This window comes from Oreochromis aureus, linkage group 3 (assembly GCF_013358895.1).
Source record: "Oreochromis aureus strain Israel breed Guangdong linkage group 3, ZZ_aureus, whole genome shotgun sequence".
Lineage (NCBI taxonomy): Eukaryota > Metazoa > Chordata > Actinopteri > Cichliformes > Cichlidae > Oreochromis > Oreochromis aureus.
Window position 1 is genome coordinate 107,925,986 of NC_052944.1, and position 14,414 is coordinate 107,940,399.

The 14,414-nt window shown below is 40.8% G+C and overlaps 1 protein-coding gene across 1 annotated transcript in view; it reads left to right on the forward strand.

The window, feature by feature from the left end:
* LOC116333143 (alpha-2-macroglobulin-like) overlaps positions 1-14,414 on the forward strand; it is a 38,953-nt gene that overhangs the window by 12,183 nt on the left and 12,356 nt on the right. Inside the window, exons 14-21 of the mRNA XM_039609203.1 lie at positions 3,633-3,696; positions 3,791-3,936; positions 4,343-4,492; positions 12,430-12,573; positions 12,680-12,782; positions 12,877-13,024; positions 13,343-13,568; positions 13,916-14,042. Coding sequence (XP_039465137.1) covers positions 3,633-3,696; positions 3,791-3,936; positions 4,343-4,492; positions 12,430-12,573; positions 12,680-12,782; positions 12,877-13,024; positions 13,343-13,568; positions 13,916-14,042 — 1,108 coding nt within the window. The remainder of the gene's footprint in view (positions 1-3,632; positions 3,697-3,790; positions 3,937-4,342; positions 4,493-12,429; positions 12,574-12,679; positions 12,783-12,876; positions 13,025-13,342; positions 13,569-13,915; positions 14,043-14,414) is intronic.

The following is a 14,414-nucleotide window of genomic DNA, read 5'->3' on the forward strand; positions in this document are numbered from 1 at the left end:
TCCATTTTACAGTCTGTCACACCGTACTTGAATACAAAAAGACATCTTACAACTTATAAAAATTACATTTCACAATCATATAACACAAAATAACAGGATAACAGAAATATCACTGGCTAAACATTTCCCTCTAGTGGACAAATTAACAGTAGTGCATTACATTTTTACTTGCTTGTGCTTTACAGACAAGATGACTGTTAACAAGCTCACGTACCTGCAGAAGACAGAAAACACTTAACATGTCTTCTGGTGGTACCCGCTATTGTAGCTCCTACAATGTAAAACAACATCACAAAAAGCACAGAAAAACAGTAAGTCCAAGCACATTTCCTGCTATGCGCAGCAACCACTAGGGGGCCGACAAACGCTTACTGCCAAAGAGCATAAAAACGGCAGAAACACTGTTTAATTCAATTCAATTCAATTCAATTTTATTTATATAGCGCCAAATCACAACAAAAGTCGCCTCAAGGCGCTTTATATTGTACAGTAGACCGCACAATAATAAATACAGAGAAAAACCCAACAATCATATGACCCCCTATGAGCAAGCACTTTGGCGACAGTGGGAAGGAAAAACTCCCTTTTAACAGGAAGAAACCTCCGGCAGAACCAGGCTCAGGGAGGGGCGGGGCCATCTGCTGCGACCGGTTGGGGTGAAAGAAGAAAAACAGGATAAAGACATGCTGTGGAAGAGAGACAGAGATTAATAACAGATATGATTCGATGCAGAGAGGTCTATTAACACATAGTGAGTGAGAAAGGTGACTGGAAGGAAAAACTCAATGCATCATGGGAATCCCGGCAGCTCACGTCTATTGCAGCATAACTAAGGGAGGATTCAGGGTCACCTGGTCCAGCCCTAACTATATGCTTTAGCAAAAGGAAAGTTTTAAGCCTAATCTTGAAAGTAGAGATAGTGTCTGTCTCCGAATCCAAACTGGAAGCTGGTTCCACAGAAGAGGGGCCTGAAAACTGAAGGCTCTCCTCCCATTCTACTTTTAAATACTCTAGGAACAACAAGTAAGCCTGCAGAGCGAGAGCGAAGTGCTCTAATGGGTGATATGGTACTACAAGGTCATTAAGATAAGATGGGGCCTGATTATTTAAGACCTTGTATGTGAGGAGCAGGATTTTGAATTCAATTCTGGATTTAACAGGAAGCCAATGAAGGGAAGCCAAAACAGGAGAAATATGCTCTCTTTCTAGTCCCTGTCAGGACTCTTGCTGCAGCATTTTGGATTAGCTGAAGGCTTTTCAGTGAGTTTTAGGACATCCTGATAATAAAGAATTACAGTAGTCCAGCCTGGAACAGCAGCAACCACCCTTTGTTTTCGGTTACACAGTAACATCCTAACATCAGTATAAACCTATATACATCGACATGTACAACTTATGTATCAACAGTCACACCAGAAACCATAAAAATGCCAGAGCCTTTCATTACAGAACTTACCCTCACAGTGCAAGCGCTGCGCTGAGGAGCGGAAGCCTTAGCAGCTTCCAAACGCTAGAGTGAGATCCGGTTTCTGGGTTTTCAAAATAAAATACAACAAAATGATAAAATTCACACTTAAAATAATAATTAAGACCAGGTAAGTGCATGTTTTTCAGATGTCTTTTTAACTCCGTTACACAAAGAAGAGAGACGGACTCGCGACAGAAAAGCCGATCAGCTGATCATTGAACAGTTTCACGATTGAAGTAGCGGCAGGAGAGGGAGGGAGAGAGGCAGTCGCTCCATATATCGGTTGTTAAGCTTAACGTGGGAACGCTTTACAAACATTCAGAGATGAACTTACACACTTGCTTTACTTCTCTCTGGGATAACTTCCTCGGAGATGAAATGCTGGTTTGGTAGCGAGGCTACAAATACACACAGCCGCTCTATCACGTGATGCACACTGCTCCGACGTGCTACGGTTATGAGCCGAGTTACGCCGTGTCGCAAGTTTTGTGAGGTGTTTTTTTTATATTTAATGGATCGGATTACATTTTTTATTTCTCTCCGATATCCGATCCAGTAATTTAGGTCAGTATCGGACCGATACCGATACGTAATATCGGATCGGTCCATCTCTACTTAAAACTAGGGAGGGCGTCTGTCTCCTGAATCCAAACTGGAAGCTGGTTTCACAGGCTTCGTGTCTGGTCCCTTTACTTTGTCCCTTATCATTTTCTGTCAGCTTAGTAATTAGCCTCAGTGTTTAGTCCTTTGTTCATGATATCCTCAGTGTTCTCTCTCTGCTAAGTATTTAAATTCTTAGGCCTTCTTAGTTTTAGTCATCTGGGTTCTGCTCTCAGTTAAAGTTGTTTGTATTCTAGCCCTCATTATAGTTATTATGCTTTTCCTGTGTTCCCCCTGCACTTTTGACTGATTGATTGATGAACTTTATTGATCCAGAAGGAAATTGGGTTAAAGGCTGCCAGCAGTCCAGCGCCATCTTACCCTTCCAGCCATACATACATTGCACAAACATCACATGGGGACGACAGGTCAGAAGAATTAGAACAATGGAAATACACAATACACGAGGAAAGACGAGGAGAAAAAAGACCCACCCAGACTGAGCCCCTAAAGGGAGATCGGTTTGAGAACAGAAAGAACACCTCAGCACATGAATCTTCAAATCTCACAACATAAAAGACATCAGAGGCATTATTAAGAAGAGAAATCTTGATCCTAATGTTCTTTCTAACTTCAGGCCAATTTCTAAACTCTCTTTTACGTCCAGAATTTGGGAAAAAGTTGTTTTCAAGCAACGTCAGACCTTTTTAGATGTTTGTGGCATTTGTGAAGCATTCCAGTCTGGTTTTAAATCTCGTCCTGAGACTGCACTTTTACGAGTTTTTAATGATCTTCTTTTAACTGTAGACTCAGGTTGTTCTGTTGTTTTAGTCCTTTTAGATCTGACTGCTGCCTTTGACACAGTTGTTCACAACATTCTCTTATGGAGACTCAAACACGTTGTTGGTCTTAAAGGCTCAGTTTTATCATGGTTTAAATCATACCTGTCAGAGAGCTCATGTTCTGTTGCTATTGGGCAATGCCCCTCTTCCTCTGCCCCTGTGTGTTGTGGTGTGCCACAGGGCTCTGTTTGGGGTCCAGCTCTGTTCTCCTCATACACGCTGCCTTTTTTATTTTTATTCCTATATTTAGGAAATACAACATTCCCTTTCATTGTTATGCTGATGACATCCAAATTTGCTTCCCCTTGAATGTGGATGTCTCTGTCCCACTGCAGCCTTTGCTTAACTGTCTGCATGATGTTAAAGACTGGTTAACACAGAATTCTCTCACCCCAAATGAAAATAAGACCAAAGTTATTGTTTCTGAAAGTCATGCCCCTTGGATAAGTTAACTGATACCCTCGGTCCGCTTGCTTGTCATCATTCTCACACTGTATGAAATCTCTGAGTATTTTTGGATAGCTCTTTAAATTAGAGAAGCAAGTGTCGACAGCTGTGAAAACTAGTTTTTATCAGTTACATGAAATAGCCAAAGCAAAGCCATAAAAAAACAAATTAAAAAACACATTGAATTAAAAGGTGTCAAAACTTTTCACTGGTAGTGATGTCCACAGATATCAGTGCTAGTTCATTCTTGTTTTTAAATGATGTCTGTCTTCCAGGTGTTGTCCAGAGGAGCTGTCACCATGCAAGGACAAAAACAGGTTGAAGTGCAAGACAGATCGGGTAAAATTCCCATATTTCCACAAATGCCACAGCCAAGCACTGACGTTGGTCTGTTTTGTTGATCTGTGGATGTATGTTTGGACCTGTGTTTCAGTGACTGAGGGCCAGGTGTCCTTTAAAGTCAGAGTGTCTCCTGAGATGGCTCCAGAGTTCCAGGTTGTGGCTTATGCCGTCCTGCCAAGTGAGGATGTAATTGCCCACAGTGCTGACTTCTCTACTGACAAATGCTTCAGCAACAAGGTGAGTGTAATTCTAGAGGTGTGCTGTGTGCTTGGTGTCTGCAGTTATGCACTGGTGTTCAAATCAAAGTCAAATTCAGTTGGCTAAATCACCTGAGGATTTCTAGCATCAGTAAATGGACTGGTTGTTCCACAGCTGTTTCTACTCTACCTGAGGACTCAAAGTGCTTCTTTATATGACCTCATGACCTGCTCACTCCCATTTATGCAAGCACCTTTTTCAATGATGATGCAAGTCCTACCTATCTAACACTGACACAGTGTTCATACAGTGTCCAATGTAGTGTACAGCCATCTCATGGGACTCATGATTTGTCACTCACCACAGTGAAGCAGCACATTTAGCCAGCAGTGAGTGGGGAGTTATCACAGTCACTAAACATCTACGGGTGTTTTGTGTGTGTCAGGTGTCAGTGGAGTTTTCACCGTCTTCAGCCGTCCCAGGTGAAGAGACCAACATGCAGGTGACGGCCCTGCCACATTCTCTGTGTGGTGTGAGCGCCATCGACAAGAGCGTTCTCATCAAGGAGCCTGGGAAGACTCTGGATGCAGATAAGGTAACTGCTGATATTAACACCAGTGAGATGGACACATCCCTTATTTCCAGAGCCCGTAGTGTCACAAGTTACCAACAGCTCACGCCCGCTCTGGTACTTGTGTCCTGATAAGTACTCCTTCTTTGTGTTTTTGGACAGTCATAATGATAGGTTTGTAGCATAAACCTATTCGCTGGAACGTTCAAGACAATTCAACTACACAGCAAACAAGACACGAGTAGACAAAGTTCTTTATGTTTCTCGTGCACGGAGAGAACTGGACAAACGCCTCGTTCCTTCGCTTGACCCCAGTTGCTCTCGTCCGCTCCCCGTAACACTGCTCTTTTATTGAGGTTACACGAATATGCATAGGTTCATTAACTTACAGAGGTGGGTCGAGTATCCAAAAATGTACTCAAGTAAGAGTATCATTACTTTAAAATATTATTACTCAAGTAAAAGTAAAAGTAGTCGTCAAAAAGTTACTCGAGGAAGAGTAAAAAAGTACTTGGTGAAAAGGCTACTCAAGTACTGAGTAAATAGTGAGTAACTGTTTGAAATGTCCAATTTATTTTATAAATAAATGCTATCAGACAATCAAAAATAAATAAATATACAAATTTTAGTATTTTCAAAAGGAATATATGTAAAAACATCCACAAAATAAGGCACAACAATTCTAATTTCAAGATTTCAGTTTTCACAACGTAAATTAAGTAAATCAGAAACAAATGACACAGAGATGCAACAGGTATAATCAGGAAAAGTTTATTCCCAAGGCGGACAGCAGGAATTAAAAAAAACAAAACAAAACAAAACATCTGTGCTAATCTTCCACAGGAATAGGCATTCTAACAAAACTTATTTTGTATACTAAAATACCCTGAAGTATAGACAGTGGATTAACTCAATGTAATATGTAAAAATGTAAAAACTACACTCACAAATAAACACTGAAACCAGAGTAAAACTAATTATAAAAGACAAATACAAATTTCCACTATGTGGATGTACATATGTGTATGGCTCACTTTACCATAAATTGTTTCTTCAGTCAGTGAAATGGTGGTTCAGCTTCAGCAGCAGTTGGCTCTCAAGGTTCTTGCTGTGAAGCTGCGACCGTTTGGCAGTGAACAGGAGTCCTGCATGACAGCTTCTTGATCTGAGGAAAGCCATGCAATAGTTCCACACCTCCAGTGATTGGACAGTGAAAAGTATCTCTCCAGCTCCTCTGCGTCTGGCTTTCCTGACCCCATGGATCCATCATCTTCGTCGGTTAGGCCGCTGTTTGTGCTGGCCTCATCCAGCTCTGTGTCTAGGTGATGTCTGATGAAGTTGAGACCTCTGGAAAGATGTAAGGTTTTCAAAAGAATTAGGTCTGGTCATTATAGTGCTGTATACACTGCCAAGCTGCAGATGTTTGTTTGGAGGAAGCCTCCAAAAGCTGCCCATACACTGTGCGATTTGGCCCATTTTGAGACGATTTTTCAATCGCGCAACCGTTTTGGGGATAGGCCGTGTTTTGCCTTAATCGTGTGTGCATTGTGTAGTATACATGGGGTAACGATAAGCAGTTCACACCTCACGACCAGCTCCCAATCATCAATCGTATGGTCGCATGATAATCAAACCCGTTTGAAATCCTGTCGTCTCTCACACTGCGCACGCACAAACACAGAAATGAAAAGAAAGGTGGAGCGGCACGGCAGTGCAGTGTGTGATCTGGACACAAGAGATGGAGGCACAACTTGTAGGATGAGGCTCATCCGAGTACGCAAGCGTAGAGCTGCCACCCAGGCAAAAGAAAAATAGAGCTATGTCACATTATAACGTAAACAGTTTATTGTTCTAACAACATACCTTTCACGTTTGAACAATATAATATTTATATTGTACGAATGTGATAATTATGTATATTGCAATAACGTGATATTATATTGTTCAAACATTAAAAGTATATTGTTAGAACAATAAAGCTTTCATGTTATATTGCATCAGAGCATCAGGCCGGCTAGTGTGAAACCCTGCATCGTGACCTATGAACTTCTAACCGCTGCGATTTAATTGTACAGTTTAAGCAGGAGCTGAATAACGTGACTGAAAAAAAAAATCGCACAGTGTTTGCCCAGCTTAATGCAGACTGTTTAAACTAAACAAGCTGCTGTTTCACATAATAAACCATGTCACCCGCAGTCAAAGGAGTTTGCAAAGAAAAGCGTCTGGACTTCTTTGAGTTGCTTGAAGACGTTTCACCTCTCATCCGAGAAGCTTCTTCAGTTCTAAGGTCAAATGGCCGAGAGTCCCAGATTTAAACCCAGTGGGAGTAACCCCCCAAGGAGGGACAAAGGACCCCCTGGTGATCCTCTAATCACATGCGCCAAGGTGTGAAAGTGGGTGTGGGACCTAATCAGCTAGGGTTTCCGCAGTATTGCCTCTGTTTTAACAGTTAAAGCAGTAGAGACGAGCTGTTTGCATGTTCGTGGAACTCTAGCGTCATTAACCAGCCTAGCTGTTAGCTTATAGCTCACGCTAGCTAACCAGCGAGCAGTTAAAAAGACAGCTGAAGCTGCACAAAACACCCACAAACTTATCTCACTACAACGTAGGGCCGGAAATATGACTCGCAGCTCGAGCTCGACACAGCTGCTGTAACGTAAGACCGACATCCAGCTAACCACAGCTAAAAAGATATTTAGAGAAAACTTACCGTTTCATCAGGTTACGAGCTGATTTGTTTCACGCTGAAAAGTTGGTTTGTTTTGGCTCTCCCTGAAGACACCGACACTGCAGACATAGCTGTTCTTTTGTGCTGCTTTTAAGCGAAACATTCTTTGTATGTGAGGCCAAAGGTGTTCATCCTCTTCAGCTCTAGCGTAAACTCTGCCATCATATTTCTTCTTTCCGTGTGTCGCTACTTTGAAACGCTTGGGCCGCTCTGCCCGCCACGGTTTCAAACTGGTCATGTGACTGTATGGCCACGTCTCATTGGTAAAAAAGTTACCGGAAACTCCACTGGCGGCATGTTATCTAATGTGTTAAACTAAATTTTTTTTTTTTAAAGTAACGAGTCGAATTTTGCAAATGTAGCGGAGTAAAAGTACCGTTTCTTCTTCATAAATGTACTCAAGTAAAAGTAAAAGTATCGTGCAAAAAAAGGTACTTAAAAAGTACATTTTTTCAAAAACTTACTCAAGTAAATGTAACGGAGTAAATGTAGCTCGTTACTACCCACCTCTGTTAACATATGACATGTACACAGGCATACACTTGAACAAAGGTACCAGTCTGTGTGTGTGTGTAGTTTTGTTTATCCTACCATGAAACAATAAGAGAAGGTACGACTCTCCCATGCTCCCAGGATGTGGGTGTGAATGCCAGAACACTAAGGAATGCACACAAAGTCTTTGCAGACTATTAAGGATCAAACCTCTACCTGTGAAAGTATCTAAATAAAAAGGCCTTGTTAAGTCATGACACATGCTCTTCATCTCAGGAGGGTAAATCATACCAACCCTAATTGGCAGGCTCAACTTTGCAACAAAAGAAAAATCATCAACTAGATTAACTCCAAAACATCCATCCATCAGCCACACAACACACAACATAACCCTAATATCTTATTAGATACGAGTTCAATCCCCAGGCCTGAGCTATTCCCTCAGTTAGGCCACAGACCCGTTTTATTCAGTTTTCCTTCTTTCCCGTCAAGACAAAACATGAGATATGTTGTCATACATTTCACAAAATAAGTTTGTTCTTATGTATTCAGAGTTGTGTATCTGGGTGCAGGATTCACTCGCACATCACAACAGGAAACTCAGTGTTTTAGAGTTTCCACTCCAACAGACTCCAACACATCCCATTCACTCGTGCTAGAATTCAGTCACCTTTCATTAATCTAAGAACCATCAACTAATTTGCATCTCAGCTATTAACCCACTAAGATGACAGGACAACAGAAATGCATGTTCAAAATATTATCACAAAAATAGAATTTCCCTCATACAGTAAATTACTTGTGCTGCATCAATCAGGCAGAAAGCATCTCCCAATTTACTAGAATAGAATAGAATAGAATAGCCTTTATTGTCATTGTACAGGGTACAACGAAATTGGAGTGCCACTCCCTTGGTGCAAAATGCAATAATAAATATAATAAATAAAAAATAGTAAGATATAAAAGGTACAATAAAACAAACATAAGTACTCAAACAAAGTAAGTATGATATTTACAGGATAGCAGCATTAATATAATGACAGTATGACAGTATGAATAGCAGCATAGTATAATGACAGTGACAGTATGGTATGGCTAAGCAGGTTCAATTGTTTTTGTGCTTATTTGCAATGGTGATAGCTCTGGGAAAGAAGCTATCCCTGAATCTGTTTGTTCTGGTTTTATGTGACCTGTACCGTCTGCCTGACGGTAATAGTTCAAACAGTTGACTGCTGGGGTGAGAATGGTCCTTGATGATATTGCCAGCTCTGCTGAGGTACCGAGAGTATATTAACAACTAAATTTATTGTCTGATCACTGGTTGGTCAAACCAGAATCTTTTTTCCCACAAAAATTAAACTGTTGTCCTGCAACCCAGAGAGTTAACTGTCAGCATTGGATAAATTCAGCATTTGATAACAAGTTGATTTTCATTGCATGTGTGTTTGTGTTATTAGGCAGGTTTAGTCGATATCTCTGGAGCTGCATCTCCAGCAGGGCATGTTCTTAAAGCTGCCTTTCCTACACACTTCTCTGCAATTATTTGATGATTTCTTAACTAATGTGCTATGAGTCCACTGATCTTTGCATCACACGAGGTGACTTGGACAAGATGATGGACAGACTCACATGCTTAAGATGTTGTCTAATCTTCATGAGCTCTCTTTTGTTTGTGTTAGTAGGGTTAATGCATGTTCTGCTTGTGTGTGTGATTTTGTATATGTTTCTTTTTGCAGTGTTTCAGACTCCTTCACAGTTTTCCCACTAAAGCAGTCAGTTTTCTTTTTCCCAGGTTTGCTAACCCAAATTTGATTTCCCACATTAAACAACAGCTTTCCTCTGTGTCCTTACTTACTCTCACTCTGTTGTCCTCTCCCACTTCAACAGTCCAACAGCCGGCAGTTCTCCTTCAGCTTTGTCCTGTGTTCCACTGTCTCTTCTTGCCATTTTCTCCAAAGGTAGCAAATATCAACCTCCAACAGTCTCCTCATAAGTTCTTTTCACAAGCACAGTGAATTTGCAGCTTGTTGGAAACACAGTGTCATTCATCCAATCAGTCAGGATGATGGTTTGCTCTTCTTCTCTGATGCTGTTTGTCCACACTGCTGCTGCTTGCTGGGTCTCTCTGCTCAGGACTTTGCTGTTGTCTCTTTATCTGCCATGTTATTGCTCTTTGGAACTGCATTCCTTGTCTTCAGGGAGGAGTGAGAGCTCGCTTGTGAGGTTGAGGGACACATGGAGCTGTAAATAAGTTAGCCAGAAACTTGGCCTGAACGTTTCCAATGATATTAAACTATAACTTTCTTCCGGCCGCTGCATGTGGAAAATCGATCCAGGTCTGCTTTTCATCTGAAAGTGACAAAACTAAAACATTTCCATTATTATCATCACTGCTTAACCAACACACAGAACTCTCTGTTTTTGTGAACTCTCCTTTCTTAAAAGCAGAAATTGAGATTGTAGTTATTCTTGGCTGATAAACACAAAACGTTTTTCCTAAGATTATTTTTCATCTACAATTTAAATTTTGTCTCTTTTTTATTCTTTTTTTTCCCCTGGTGACCTGCAGAATCACCGCTCTCACAATTGGAGGCAATTACCTTTACACAGCACACACACACTGCGACGTCAGGCACATTCACACTCACTTTTTCATCTGCATAAATAAACCATATGGCTGATGATATGTGCCATGGTGATTCATGAGCATGATCACAAGTTTATTTAGTTAATTTTCAACCCAACAAAACAAATAAACAGAAACATGATGCTGATGCTATGAACACTCTACACACATGAGTCAAGATCCAGGAAAACTGCTGCGCATCTGAAAGAAAGAGCTGAACTCACGGATACGCTGCACACTCCAGTTATCATAGTTCTCTTCCCCTTTCTTTGATGAGTTCTCAGCCAGCTCCTGATCTGATAATGTGTAGCTTGCTCATCAGCTCAGAAGAGACAGCAACGCAGTCTCACACAGTGGTTGTGTGCTTTGCCGCACACAGTGGCAAAGACTTGAAACTTACTTGGTGTTGCTTAGTGTGTAATATTAGCCTTGAATTCATCGAGGAGAGAAAACAGACAGCTGATCTACCGGCCCGATGACGAATTCTCACGTCTCGGGACTTTACTACAGAAACTTCCTGGCTGACATCAGTATTTCAGCGTGTCTCTTCTCCCCTTGTTGAATGTCGACTCCAGGGATCCAGCATCGAAGGACCAATTAATGATAGGTTTGTAGCTTAAACCTATTCGCTGGAACGTTCAAGACAATTCAACTACACAGCAGAAAGCACTGAACACCAAGCAGAGCTCTTTATGATTCTCGTATACGAGGGAGAGAACTGGACAAACGCCGTTCCTTCGCTTGACCCCAGTTGCTCTCGTCTGCTCCCCCGTAACACTGCTCTTTTATTGAGGTCACATTATTATGCATAGGTTCATTAACATATGACGTATACATACACACAAAGAGTACCTTGCCTGTGCGTTGTGTAAGTGTGTGTGTGTGTGTGTGTGTGTGTGTGGGGTCAGAGTGTGACCCCATAAACGACTTCCCTAAACCTGCTGGTCTGGAAGTCCAGCAGTTCATCTAAACAAAAGGCACTTAGACTAAAACAGATATAGATACGTTTATCCTACCACAAAACAATAAGAGAAGGTACGACCTCTCCCATGCTCCCAGGATGTGGGTGTGAATGCCAGAGCACTCTGGAATGCACACAAAGTCTTTGCAGACTATTAAGGCTCAAACCTCTACCAACATGACATTGATTATACAACTCTAAGCTGGGGTGGCTGTGGCTCAGGTGGTAGAGCAGCTACTGATTGGAAGGTTGGTGGTTCGATCCTAGGTTTCCCCAGTCTGCATGTCAAGTGTCCTTGGGCAAGATGCTACCCCAAATTGCCCTCCGATGTGTTCATCGGGGTGTTTGAATTTAGATTAAGTTTGCACATTCGTTTAGAAGTGCTTGCATGAGTGGGTGTGAATGGGTGAATGAGGCATGTTGTATAGAGACCTTTGAGTACTCCGGGAGAGGAGAAAAGCGCTATGTAAGAATCAATCCATTTACCATTTAAGCATATATGAGTAGATATTTCTAAGCATAAATGACAATCTAATAATATAAATCTAACACATACATTCAACTTTATTAAAATGTTCAATGCTGAGTTTATCTTAAAGCAAACTAGTATAGAAATAATACAAGGTTACAAATGCATGTGTCTGTGATGACAGTCAGGTAAATGTATCACCTGCCAGTCAGTGTCTACTTTACTGAGAAGACTTTAACTTTACATTAAAACTGCTCAAACACATGAGTATTTGTTGATGTTAAACATACAGCAAAACCTGGAAAAAGTGAGACTTAAAGGAGGTAAAGGAGCTACAGAGACAGCTTCAAATGGAGAAGACTTACTGTAGCCATATAAGTCACTAAGAACGAACAGTTTATAGAGAAATTGTACAACTTCTGTAAGATCGCTCAACTACAACACCTCATATCTGTGGAGGCTTACTGCTAACTTGATCATTTTTATTTATTTATTTTTAAGAACCCTTCTTAGGTAATCTAGCATTTCAGTTGAACCTAATCGGTTCTAGTATTTACACCAGTACTTCATTTAAGAGTTTAACAAATATGTGGACCAAATGTGACATTGATCATGATAGATCAGTCAAAACTTCATAGGACTAAAAAGGTTTGGAGGTTTTGCTGAAAAGTACTTTTCTTTTCAGATATTTGACTTGTTCCCACTCAAGAAATCGTCAGGTATCCCATATGAGGTTGATGATGCTACAGAATGCCTTAATGTGAGACCAAAAAGATATGTTTTGCCGTACCCCAGACAAGAGCAAAATGACGCCTATGCAATTTTCCAGGTAAAATACATGTATACCTGTGAGTCAGTCAAACATAATGTAAATGCAATAGATTTTGTTGTTGCACCAGTTTTTGCTGATCTTTGTGTGCTGCTGAAATATCTAGAAAGTCGGACTGAAGATGGCAACAAACTTGCTTATTCGATTGCCTTCATGCCTCCAGTTCAAAGGAAAATTTTACCATGAACGCTCTCATCGTGTCTACTATGGTGAATCATTCGCTTGTTTGTGTTGTCTGGCTATACATTTTGCTTTGCATTTACCAAAAGGAAAACAGGTAATTATTTTTCTTTTTTTATTTAGCTATGGCTCCCCGGTTTAGAGATAATTCTATTCGACTAAGTAGTCCTGTTGCGGCATCTGCTGGGAATCTTCCTCCTGAACCTGCCCCAATAGAGACAGTTCGCTCTTTCTTCCCTGAGACTTGGATCTGGGATCTGGTGGAAGTTGGGTAAGTATCTCTTGTGAAGAGATCTGATGCATATTACATTTTTAAAAAGTTTATACGATCACATTTAGAAACCCATGTGAACTTTCTGCTGTCTTTGCACACATGGAAAACAAAATTAGAATAATTGTGAATTTTTTCTTAAGCATGTTTTGATGCTTCAGGCTGATTTTTTGACATATTTAAAGTTGTGCTTTATTTTTGGGTATTATTATTTAACTTTCTTCAGCAACGCAGAGCTCTTTTACTTTGTCAATGCAACATATACAAGAAATTCACACTGCAGTTATAGAATATGTTTGTGTGTATCTGCTACTTCAGAGACGATGGAAAAAGGGGCGTGTCCCTGACTGTCCCAGACACCATCACCACCTGGGAGACGGAGGCTTTCTGTTTGTCCTCTCAGGGTTTTGGTTTGGCTCCTCGTAAAGAAATGAAAGTCTTCCAACCTTTCTTCCTTGAACTCACCATGCCCTACTCCATCATCCGGGGGGAGCACTTTGAACTGAAGGCGACTGTCTTTAACTACCTGACCAGCTGCATCATGGTAATGAATGATTAAAGTGTTTAAATACATTTCTGTTCATAGCCAAGGAAAACCATACCTAAACATTACTTTCTAAGCAAAATTTATATATTTATAATATATAATTATATTATAGTTATAGAAAATATTTTTTTCTTTGGCAATATAACCATGCAGGAAGCAGGCCGTTCTTGAAGGGCCCCTGCTCACCAACACCTACAAGCTCACCTGCAAATACTGACAACAGGATCGCCCAATCAAATGTCTTTACACTACCAACCCTCCTCTAGCTTTCTTTGTGCGCTCATGCACCTTGTAGAACAGGGTTTAGTTTAGTTTAAAATATAACGTCTGTGTTCCTCGTACAGGTTACTGTCACTCCTGGGCCGTCCTCAGATTACACCCTCACGCCTCTCTCTGGTGATCTGTACACATCCTGTTTGTGTGCCAACGAGCGCAAGACCCTCAGGTGGACCATGATCCCAACAGCCTTAGGTGAGAATCAGGCTTTGGTCCTCCACACTGCCAGGAAACCGTGTGTGGCAGGCTGAGTACGACCCAAGTGCAGGACCCAGAAGGCAGGAAGTGACTTAAACGCATCTTTAAGAAAAAAGAATCCACATAAGATGACTAAATAGAATAAATGGAGATTAAAACATTAAAGAGAAATTATAAAAACACTATGTGAGAAATACTGCTGAAATATAAGTTATCATAATAAAATGAGTGAATCTGAGACCCAATAAGCTTTATTCATGGAATTTAGAATGCTGTATGTGCATTAGACAACAGTGAGTGTGCAGTGTAGAGCTAGGACATGTAGACAGTCAAATCCAGCTGCAAATTGAGGTAAACCAAGAATATAAC